The sequence below is a fragment of the Colletotrichum jinshuiense genome, chromosome 4, assembly GCF_051148585.1.
Source record: "Colletotrichum jinshuiense chromosome 4, complete sequence".
NCBI classification, from domain to species: Eukaryota; Fungi; Ascomycota; class Sordariomycetes; order Glomerellales; family Glomerellaceae; genus Colletotrichum; species Colletotrichum jinshuiense.
This window is the reverse complement of record NC_139311.1, coordinates 5,516-16,907: the sequence shown is the minus strand read 5'-3', so window position 1 is coordinate 16,907 and position 11,392 is coordinate 5,516. Positions and strand designations below refer to the sequence as shown.

The 11,392-nt window shown below is 46.5% G+C and overlaps 3 protein-coding genes across 3 annotated transcripts; 2 read left to right on the top strand and 1 right to left on the bottom strand.

Annotated features, from left to right (window-relative positions):
- Window positions 1–2,340: 2,340 nt before the first annotated feature.
- EsH8_IV_000003 (zinc-dependent alcohol dehydrogenase family protein) lies at window positions 2,341–3,454 on the top strand (the record flags this gene model as incomplete). Its single annotated transcript, XM_083264893.1, has 2 exons — window positions 2,341–2,551; window positions 2,613–3,454. 2 exons carry the CDS (start codon window positions 2,341–2,343, stop codon window positions 3,452–3,454), a joined length of 1,053 nt encoding a protein of 350 aa, XP_083123788.1.
- A 1,824-nt stretch (window positions 3,455–5,278) lies between these two features.
- EsH8_IV_000002 (beta-glucosidase) lies at window positions 5,279–7,760 on the bottom strand (the record flags this gene model as incomplete). Its single annotated transcript, XM_083264892.1, has 3 exons — window positions 5,279–7,259; window positions 7,312–7,639; window positions 7,697–7,760. The coding sequence occupies 3 exons, from the start codon at window positions 7,758–7,760 to the stop codon at window positions 5,279–5,281; spliced, it is 2,373 nt and encodes a 790-aa protein (XP_083123787.1).
- Window positions 7,761–8,724: 964 nt separating this feature from the next.
- On the top strand, window positions 8,725–10,915 carry EsH8_IV_000001 (sulfatase family protein; the record flags this gene model as incomplete). Its single annotated transcript, XM_083264891.1, has 7 exons — window positions 8,725–9,005; window positions 9,053–9,138; window positions 9,182–9,264; window positions 9,315–9,421; window positions 9,473–9,822; window positions 9,876–10,345; window positions 10,397–10,915. 7 exons carry the CDS (start codon window positions 8,725–8,727, stop codon window positions 10,913–10,915), a joined length of 1,896 nt encoding a protein of 631 aa, XP_083123786.1.
- Window positions 10,916–11,392: the final 477 nt, after the last annotated feature.

The following is an 11,392-nucleotide window of genomic DNA, read 5'->3' as shown; positions in this document are numbered from 1 at the left end:
AAACCGTCAAGGCCATCGCAAGTCCCGTAATGGGTGCACCACATGCAAGAAGCGTCACATCAAATGCGATGAAAGGGTCGGTATCCTCTTCTCTATGACCTATCTTTGTATTTCTGACATTTTTACGATGCTAGCGACCGGAATGCGCCAATTGCTCCATCTCCGAAAGAGAATGTCAATACACAGCACCCAAAAAAGCAAAAACTGGCATATCTCCGTATGAAACCGAACTCACACTGCTCTCCTCCTTTCAAACAGCCAGTATATTTGCGGATTCAACAACTCCATCAACACCCGACTTACACGAACTTGATACTGATGATCTCTTCACCATTGGCCACTTGAACTTGCTCTACCATGTTCAAGAGCACATGAAAGATTGGATGATGGTGACAGAGAAGCTTCTCCCACTAGCTGATGGCTATGTAACCACAGCATTGAAGACGCCGTATCTTATGAATCAACTTCTCGCATTGTCTGCCATGCACCTCAGGAGTACCGATGACCTAATGGCAGAATCATACATGCAGACCGCTACGCACCTTCGACACCGGGCACTCCGCGGTTTCAATAAATGCATTGACGACACTTCTGAGACAAATTCAACAGCACAGTTCTTTTTCGCGTCGCTTTTAGCGCTTCACTACCTCGCAGAAACCGTCACGGGGCTTGTCGACGGGAGTTTTGCTGCGAGTCTCAACTGCACGTTGAACTACTTCAGACTTCACCGTGGAGCACGAGTCATGGGCGAGAGAGCGAACTCGTCGTTTAACAACTCTCTGGTCTCTCAATGGATGATCAACGCATTTAGGGAAGGACCTGAAGAGCCGCAAATCACTTCTCAAGGATGCATAGTGCTCGCTTCTATGCTTGAAACATCTGAACTCAATGAGGATTCACGAAGGACTTGCGAGGAGGCGACAGATGCTCTCGCCTGTGTCATACGAAAAATTGAAGGCCCAAACGGTTGGGGGGTTCACGCCATGATGGCATGGTCGAATCTGATTCCGTTGCGCTTCCTAGCGCTTCTAGAAAAGCAGATTCCGGAAGCCCTTGTTATCTTGGCACACTATGCTGTTTTGATGCATCGCTTTCGTGCGTTTTGGTGTTTAAACGACCTTGGACAGCGTTTGGTGGAGGGTATTTCCGGGGTTCTTGCAGAATATTGGAACTGTTGGCTTCCGAATCTGGAAGAAAATGTACACTAAGTAAGGTGCTATGATTGCTACCTTCTGGTAATTATCATAGTGTTATTTCCGTCAAGATGTGATAACGTGTTTGATAAGTGAGCGTCGCACTTTTCTTAACCTTCAAGCTAGAAATGACAATGGAAGCACCACGAAATCTGATCAGTTAAAACTCCCTACTATCACATCGGGTGCTAACTGACCCCATTTTCGCCAAGGGCGGGGTGAAGCCAATTAAATACATTACCTGAGAATACATAGAAATATTTACCCAATTAAATGTTTATCTATTGGCGTTGTTGGAGTAAAATTGGATAATTTTGGTCCTGGCAAAAACGGGGTCAGTTGGCATCCGATGGGATACTCTTTCCCAGACATCTCAATAACCACCTGACAGGTCCTTGCATTATGCCCGGCCTTGCCGCCTATACCGCAACGCCGAACACCTAGTCGCGCGGATCTTCCTTAGCTACTACTTCTCGATGATTCGGCCACTATCTGCGTATCCATCTTGGGAAGGGATCAGAGGCCGACAGTGCGGCTTGCCTTCAAAGAGGAACAACCGGAAGCATGTGGTTACCGATGCTGCCAGCATCGTCCTCCGATATCTAAGGCGTTCGGGTTCTGAGGTGCCGCCATTAGATCCGACAAATGGGTTGCCAGAGAAGGTGAACTCTCCAAAATTCCTTCCCTGAGAGCTACTGTTAGGGAGCCGATGGCGCCCCCGCAACTTTGTTGTGGTCGCGTAGCCTATGAAAAATCCCGCTACTAGCACAGCACTAATAGACTAATAGTGCGTACCAAGAAAGAGATTTTCCAGGGGAAAGTTGTTTTTGTCTCATAACATGTTTTTATAGACAAGTCTAGGGTAGTCGGTGGCGACATCAGCTGCATTAGGGCGTTTTAACTCACGCTAGGCACGCCAATCGCGCCCATTACGCCAAAGACGCCAATTACGCCTAAAAGGAGCCACTCACAAGTTGGATACCTTAGCACGATTGCCGTCAACGCTGTCGATGCAATAGTTAGGACTGATGTTATATCTGAGAAAGGTATATAAATGAGAGAATATCGTCAGTAATAAATCAAATGGCTCTCAGAGTAACTTAGAACGATCATTACAACACCCTAGACTAAACTAGCTATCGCAATCATGGCTACTACCTTCAAGCAGTATTGGCTCCCAGAAAAGAAAGGATTCGACTCCCTGCAGCTTCGAGATGTTCCAAAAGAATCCCCAAAACTTGGCCAGATCTTGGTCCGAATCAAAGCTGTTTCTTTAAACTGGAGAGATGGTATTGTGGCCATTGGTACCTATCCTTTTCCCGGTCCCGATGCCGTAGTCCCTGGAAGTGATGGCGCAGGTCGGTATTTTTGTCTAACAAGATTCAAAACTCTTGCACGCCAACTCACACATCTACACAGGCATTGTCGAGGAAGTTGGAGAAGGTGTAACTGAGTGGAAAGTGGGTGATCGCGTTCTCGCCAACTTCACCCAAGACCATATCGGCGGACGTCTTACTCGCGAGGTTGGCCTAACCCAGCTTGGAGGTGAGCAGCAAGGTCTTCTAGGCGAGTTCTTCATCTTTCCTAAGACTGGCGTGGTTAAGATACCTGATCACCTATCTTTTGAGGAAGCCTCATGTCTTCCATGTGCTGCCTTGACAGCTTGGAATGCATTGTACGGTTTGACTCCTCTGCGACCTGGTCAAACGGTTCTTCTCCAAGGCACTGGCGGTGTGTCTACCTTTGCGTTACAGATTGCTCATGCTGCTGGAGCAAAGACGATCGTCACATCATCATCTGATGAGAAACTGGCCAAAGCAAAAGCGCTTGGCGCAACGCACGGGATCAATTACAGAACGACGCCAGACTGGGCGGCTGAGGCCATGAAGATCACCAACGGCAAGGGTGTTGATTACATTATTGAAGTTGGAGGAACCTTGACACTTCAAGCATCCTTTGACGCCATTGGATTCAACGGGCAGATTAACTGCATCGGCCACATCACCAACCCTGATCCATTGGGCGCTGGTAAAGACCTTCGCGGTCCAGATGCAGCCTTCCTTGCCTTGGATCGTCTCTGTGTTGTACGAGGTGTCGTTGTGGGATCTCGGGAGCAGTTGCAAGACATGCTGGATTGTTTCGAAGCGAATGAGCTGCGGCCTGTCATTGACCGTGTCTTTTCGTTCGATAAGACTAGGGAGGCTTATGATTACCTCTGGAGCTCGACGCACACGGGCAAGATCGTGATCCGTATTCCCTAGATGTAGAAGAGAGTAGCAGATGATTATGAATAGATTCTTTGAGTGTAGTTCTTGATTGATTGCCCGATTGTGAATTTGCGATGTCTGAAGTGGTTGTGTGTATCATTTTTCACTTTTTGGTCATGTGCCCCATGTTGAGGTAGGGGGATATAATGAAAGTAGACTTGCCAGCTTGACGCCACAACCTCGGCAACTGACTAATTAATGGAACAGAAAGTTTACAGATTTATATTTTCCCGTCTTTCGCTCCCGTCTCCGCTTGAATGTCTTATTACAAACTTCAGCTCTGTGTCGCGAACAACAAAGCAAGAAGAAAGTAAATTTTAGAAAAATAACAATAAATCGAGCGAAGTACAACTAACATACTATCCATAATGAACTGTAGTAGAGTTTATTGAAAACTCTAATTCCGTATTATATCAACGGAATCTACCCTAGGTATTTACAACTTAGCAAACAGCCCTACTAACGCCTTATACTAGTGCTAGAAATACAGCGTTATAAACTATATTCTATTAAGTATAAACTAACCTTATTTTTATTAAGTCTTAAAATACTTACTTTTTACCTATTATAGTATGTTACGCTGGTAGTATTAGAAATTATACTTTTTATCTATATGTAATTAGTAATATAATACTACTCTAGTTAAAAATAGCTAAATAGAAATTAATAAAGTAACATCTAGAATTAATATAGTGGCATCCACCTTATAGCGGCATCTATATATATATTTCTAATTATCTAAAATTTTTATTGTTAGTATATATTAATTTTACTACTTCTTTTTAATATATTTATTCTTTTTTTAATCTTATTATTTTAATACTACCTACTTTAAAGCAGCAGCTTAGAATTAATTTTATAACATCTACCTATTAATATAGCTTCTCTTATGAGTAATAGATAACAGTAATTTACTATAGTCTTACTAGTATTCTATAATATAGACATATAGATAGTAGGGCTACTTTACCTCTAACTATATTACTATTTTATCTTTTCTTTAAATATTAGTAGGTATTTAGGCCTAATTAAAGTAGATTAAGCCTAATTAGATATTAGTAGATACTATTATATTAATACTTCTTTCTTTATATAATCTAGAGATCTTCTGTAAATTTACTTATATATATATACAACTATAGTAGGGGTAACTACAAAGCAACAAGGCAAACTCTTAACCCTTTCTATACAGCCTAGAAAGTGTAATTATCTGTTTAGAATAGGCCTGATTAAGCCTATCTCTAACAGATAATTAATACTTCTGTTGCTCTACAGACGGGAAGTCACTCTATAGTAGGTGGAACCTAGGGTGTATAGTAGTCGCTAGGTAACCTATAGTGTTTTACATCTATCTATCCCTACTATTCTACTTTAATAGATAAAGGCAGCCTTCTATATAAATAATTATAGGTCTTTTTTAATAGCTTTAAGTATAAAGAGAATACAGCTTTTATTTAAAGTAAAACTTATAGTTGTATATAAAGTAAAGTTAATAGAAAGAGGAAAGGTGTAAAAGAAAGAAGAAGTAGGCGAATTACTATAATAAGCGACTTACTATATATATATTACTATATTTAAATATTATAAATTTAAAATAAGTTTAAAATCGATTTAAAATCGATTTAAAACTATTTACTAAATTCTATAATACTTCATAAAATCTCTCTTAAGAATTTTTATATTTACTATATCTAAAATACTTTTACTATTTCGTCTAACAATCTAAAACGCCTGGTGAAAACAGTGCCTCTGGCTTAACCAACTTAATCGCTCTCTTTGTTTTAATTAACAGCATGTGGACTAGGCGTTGAACCTTCACTACGCCGCTACGGTAGAGTTGCCGCAGCCTGCACCACCCCTTCGGACCGTGTGCTTGACCTCATGCTTAATATCTCGTGAGCTGAACCCGACATTGAACCTCATTTCTCCCCTGGGGAGCACCCAGTCGCTGCGCTCGACGCTGTAGTAGCTTAAGTCACGTCGTGTTAATTCAAAAACGACCATGTCGCTCTCGCCCGGCTTCAAAAACACCTTTTCGAAACCACGAAGGACTTGCAGGGGTGTGCCGCTCGGCGTTGTGTCCTTGGGTAGACCAAGGTAAAGCTGTGGCACAGTAGCACCAGCAACAGAGCCAATGTTTGCGACAGTCACTGCAACCTTAACGATGACTTCCCAAAGGTCAGGGTGGCCACCAGGCACAATCTTCTTGGAAGCGTCAGGCTTAGCCGTGATATTCTTCATCACCTGCTCCACCTTGACATCATCTGACATCTCAAAGGTCGTGTAGCTCAATCCGAACCCAAACTCATACAGGGGTTCAATGCCCTCGACATCCAGCCGACGGTAGTCAAGCATGAGGCCCTCGTCAAAGTCGGCATGCCAGGCCGTGCTTGAAGTCACCTCCTCCTTGGTCATATTGACAATGGGGATGTCAATGTCGCTGGCATTGACGGGAATGGAGTATGGCAGCTTTCCAGATGGATTGACATTACCCCAGAGAATATCGACAATTGAGTTGCCGGTTTCTTGACCAGGCAGGTGAGCTGCGATGATGGCTTTAACGTTTGGATGGTCTGCCCAAGGCATGGTGTTGACACCAACAGAGTGTGTGACCACAACGGTGTTGTTGCACCTGTTCGCAACCTGCTCAACCACCGCAGTCGAGTTCCAGTCGAGCTCGTAGCTCGTCCGATCGAAGTTCTCTCCCGAAAAGCCATTGAGGAATACGAGGCACACTTCTGGAAGCGGGTACAGCGCAGAGAAATCTCCTGCAGCGACCATCTTGTTCCGAAGTATGTACTGTACGCGGGCTCCCGTCTCCTTTGCCTTGGTCCTGATGGCCTCGAGCGGCGACACAATGTACGTGTGCCGACCCGATGCTGCACCGCTGCCGACGTCGAGCGTGCCAATCTCAAATGGTCGATTGAAGGTCAGGCCTTCGGAAGGATCAGCTGCATCGTTGCCAAACACGCCAATGTTCATGGGGTTCTTCAAAGGCAGAACTCCGTCAACGTTCTTCAACAATACTGTCGATTCGGCGGCGATTCTTCTGATCAGTGTGCCGTGGTCGCCTCGCACATCGCGCGACTGGGAATGCGGAGGAGGAAAGAGGTTCAAAACGTTAGACCATGCAGCAAACGAATACATCAGCGACCAGTCAACCTCGGGGTAGTCCGACGTGTCTTGGTCGAAATAATAGTAAGGCGTTAAGATTTTCCGAATCATTTCATCAATGCGCTCAACCTTGACATCGCCGCTGTCGACCATCTTGGTAATGTTCGTCACGCCCCAGTAGCTCAAACCACTGGCAAGCAACTCAGGGTCGAGGCCGCCAGGCATGTTCAGATCAAGGCCGGCATTGATTGACTTGGCGCCAGAATGAGTCGCGAACCAGTCCGAGATGACGTATCCGTCAAAGCCCATCTCGTCTTGCAACAAGTCTCGCATGAGGTAATCATTTTCACAAGCGTATGTACCATTAAACCGGTTGTAGCTGCACATGACACTAGTAGCGCCGGCACGAACAGCATTGTAGAAAGGCCAAGCGTACACTTCACGCACCGTGCGCTCGTCAACGTTAGACGAGATGGCTTCGATGCGTTGGCCGTTGACTATGCTGTAGGTCCGCTGAACCTCCTGTTCGTTGGCGAGGAAGTGTTTCGAGCATGTCTGAACACCCTTTGACTGGATACCGGTTACAGTCTGCTCCATGGCCACACCGGACAGAAAAGGGTCGATTGAGAAGCCTTCCCAGCCGCGACCACCGAGCGGGTGTCGTCCTAGGGGTCCTGCTGAGGGTCTTGGGAACAGTTAGTTTCGATCTCTAGCTCACAGCCGAGACAAGTACGTACCCCAGAGCAAGGTTGATGCCCTTATCGCGAAACTCTTGCCCCAGCGCCTCAGCACGCTCCAGCATGAGCTTTTTATCCCAACTGGAGGCTGTCGTGATGCCTGCAGGGAAGACGCTGACCAGGTCCGCAATGTTGATGCCATTTGGTCCATCTTGCATGCAGATTCCCTTGAAGCCGGCGTGCTCAATCGGCAGAATGTTGCCAATGCACGGTGCAGTGCCGATGGCAAGCTTGCCAGTCACGAAGGTGGCCTTCTCAGTCAGGTTGAGCTGGGCAATCAGCTCGTCGGCCCTTTTGATTGAGGCGTTCCACTTTGCAGCATCTCGAACTGTGGTAACAGGTTAAGAATTGTGGGATGAGATTGTTTAGAAGTGTGTTTATGTACCTTCCAGAGCTGCCACAGGAGCCAGCAACGCGCCGACTGAGATGGCAAGCAGAGAAAGTCTCATTATGAAAATGAATCAGAACTTCTCTCAGCCTGATGGCGAATGATTGAGATAGACTGCAGCGACATCAAGCTTCTGGGACTGGATGATGATCCGTTTATTTATACGAGACTTTGCTTCCAATAGCCCGGGTCGTCACCGAGTGGTCATAAGGTCGTCGGTTCCTCGGGGCACATGGCGCGCAAAAAATATCAATGCCGGGCCCCAATTCTCGATCCTTGCCATAGCGAATGCATGAATCCGGGGCAATGCTTCCCGATCATGGGAAGGACAAGACATTTGGACGGCATTGCCCCGCGAGACTAGAGACTCTGGGCTTCGAACCAAAGATCCTCTTACCCTAAAGAGACCAGTATACGCGGACAAAAAGGATAAAATGACACAATCTCATCTCGCTTAGCATCTAGCTATTAGATGCACTTGCCTAGGTTTTCCTCGTGGTTAGCCCATCACAACTACCTAGAATCGGTCCAAAGTTCGTTCTCCGCGTCCATTCGATATGTTCATTACCGAAGACCTGCTTAGCATCCGATCTCCTGCTTGGAAGTGGATATTCTTTAAGTGCGATCGTCTCCATCTCTTCATGACCCATTACCACGTTGTAATCATGAATGGCCAAGCGTGCGGGGAAACAGGGTCGGATTGCTGTTGAAACCGCGTATAAGTCACGCTTTTGGATCTATACGAAAGTTGAGGTGGGGTTGCCAATCACAAATTTTGTACACCAGGTAAACCAAGCTAGCCTAAATGAACTTTCGTTACGGGGAGCTTTCTTCGGGCGCATCATCGGATCTCGATCTTGTATAAGGGCTCCGGCGGCGAAGATGACACTGACAAATTGGTGTATAAATGAAGTCGAACCTTGATTCGTTGAAACATCTGCCCCGGACGATTGCTTGGCATCTCTCTTGCTTCCCAAAAGTCCATTTATGATCTGATTCTGCCTTTGGGTCTGAATTCATTCAAGATGAGGGTCGGAAGTCTGGTTGCGGGACTACTCTGGTTGGCATCCTGTCAAGCGGTTGAGGCAAAGTCCAGGCCGAACATCGTATTCATCTTTACAGATGACCAAGATCTTCGCCAAGGCTCTTTTGACAGTCAGACTGCTGTACAAGAACTCTTGGCTGCTGAAGGTACGGTCTTCACCAATCATTACGCCACCGTTGCTGTATGTTGCCCGAGCCGTGTCTCTCTCATGAGAGGCCAACACGCTCACAACACCAATAATACCGACATCAAAGCTCCCGGGTAGGCATTTTGGATGACACCAATTATCGAGCTAACATGAGTTCCAGCGGTGGATATCCCAAGTTCAAGGCTGCTGGACTTGATGACGATTACTTGCCGCATTGGCTTGGAAGGGCAGGCTACAATGCCGAATGTTAGTGGTCTGCAAATTCCTACAGGAATTGACTAATCATTAGCAGACATTGGTAAGCTCTTCAATGGCGACTCTTTAATCGCGTACAATCCTGCGCCAAAGGGCTGGAGACACATTGATGTTCTGGTAAGCCGATCTGGCACGGAGCATTGAACAGGCTCTGACATTTGCGTAAGCTCGACCCTTACACCAACGCGCACAACACTGTCGTCATGTCTGAGAATGGCGCAAGGCCTGTTTACTATGAAGGCTTCCAGCAAACGGACGTGGTTCGCATCAAGGCGTAAGCAACCTTCTTGACTTTTGCACTTCAGCCATGCTGACCCAGTAACAGTTTAGATCGACTACGGACGCTGCTGGCAGAAGAAGACCCTTTCTTCCTTATGATTGCTCCCACCGCGCCGCATTGCCATGATTTGAAAGATGCCCCGATCCCACCGGCACGATACATGGGAGCCTTCGCTAACACCACTGTACCACGGGCCGAGAACTTCAACCCAGCAGATAAGTACCAGGAAGGGAAGCCCAGCTGGTTGGGAAAGCTACCAGCGCTCAACGAATCTCAGATCAAGGAGATTGATCACATCTACCAGCGCCGATTGGAGGCACTCAGAGGTGTTGACGATATCATTGAGGACGTCGTGGAAATGTTGGAAAAAGAGGGCGCTCTCGAAAACACATACAGTGAGCCGAATTATCTGGGTTCATTTATTGAACATCATCTAACAAACCCAAAGTCATCTACTCGTCAGATCAGGGCTACCATCTTGGTACTCATAGACACGGCGCCGGAAAGTGCACTCACTACCTCGAAGACACCAACATTCCGCTTGTGGTTAGAGGACCTGGCATCCCCAGGGGAGCTGTCTCCAACAATCCCAGTATCGTCGCAGATTTTGCACCTACGTTGTTAGAGATTGCAGGTCTTCCGAGTGAAGAGCAGCCTCCATTCTTCGACGGCTCTAGCCTACTCAAGTCGTGGCAGCAACCCGATTCCCCGGCTTCTACGGGGAAGGAGGCCATCAACATTGAGTTCTGGGGAGCCGCCTTTACGGAGATGCACGAATGGGCGGACGGCGATTATGCGCCTTACTTTCCTGGTCTGTATCTCAATAACACGTACAAGACAATGCGCTTGGTTGGAGACAATCACTCTTGGATGTATTCGAGATGGTGCACTAACCAGACTGAGCTCTACGACACTTTGGTAGGTAATCCATACTGTGATTGTAACAATCGCACAGACTAACACACGCAGAACGACCCATACGAACTGCTCAATCTCGCAGACTCAACCGATCCCTATCACGTCCGAGTCATATCCAGGTTGAACGCACTGCTTCTTGTGGCCAAGTCATGCACACGGTCATCATGCAGAAACCCATGGCGCCTCATCAGTCCACCAAGTCTTCCTCGTAGCAAGAGAATAAGAGGTTTGGCAGATGCACTCGACCCTAACTTTGACGACTTTTACAACTCATTTCCCACCGTCCAAATTGAAGAGTGCGTGCCGTACCAGTACACACCCAACGAAGGGCCTTACTTTCCCGAGTCGGCGGAGTTTGGCCTCGGTATGGAATATCGAAAGCCCACCGATAATTTTGCCTTCGTTGATCCTAATCCTATGGTCAAATTAAGCTCCAACCAGCCTCCAGGCGGTGGTTGGGAGCATCGTCACGCCTCTATCGAGATGCTACTAGCAAATGCACGGGTATTGACAGATGATGAGCTTGCGCAAAAGCCCTCAAACAGCACACTCAAGATTCCTTCTTTGTAGTATGCGGTGCCTACTTAGACTATAATTAAGCTCATCAATTAATAGGGAAACGATATTGCTATACTAAGTCAGTGAGTTCTGTTTATCTAGGACTCGCCCTCAGAACAAATTCCGTCCTATCACAGTCGTAATCGTAGAGCAAGGTGGGATTTGCCATCACCTCCATCTGCCTCGTTTTCATGTCCTCATCGGCCCTCCTGCCAAGGTGTCACTACGATCTGAAAAAGCAGCATTCAGAACAAAGCCTGTTTTTTCGATCGAAAATCTTACCTCCACGTGATGTCAGCCTGCATGATGGCCTTAATGCCGGTGACGTATCTCTAAACATATTGGTTGCTGGCCCAGCGTGATTGGTTTAAGAGCATCTCGACCTCGTTCCATCGGTCGAAGGTGCGAACTCATCGATCGTCTATTTATCGAGATTTATTCTATGCACACAACACATTGATTTCTTAAAATGGCGCTTTGCTTGCGTGT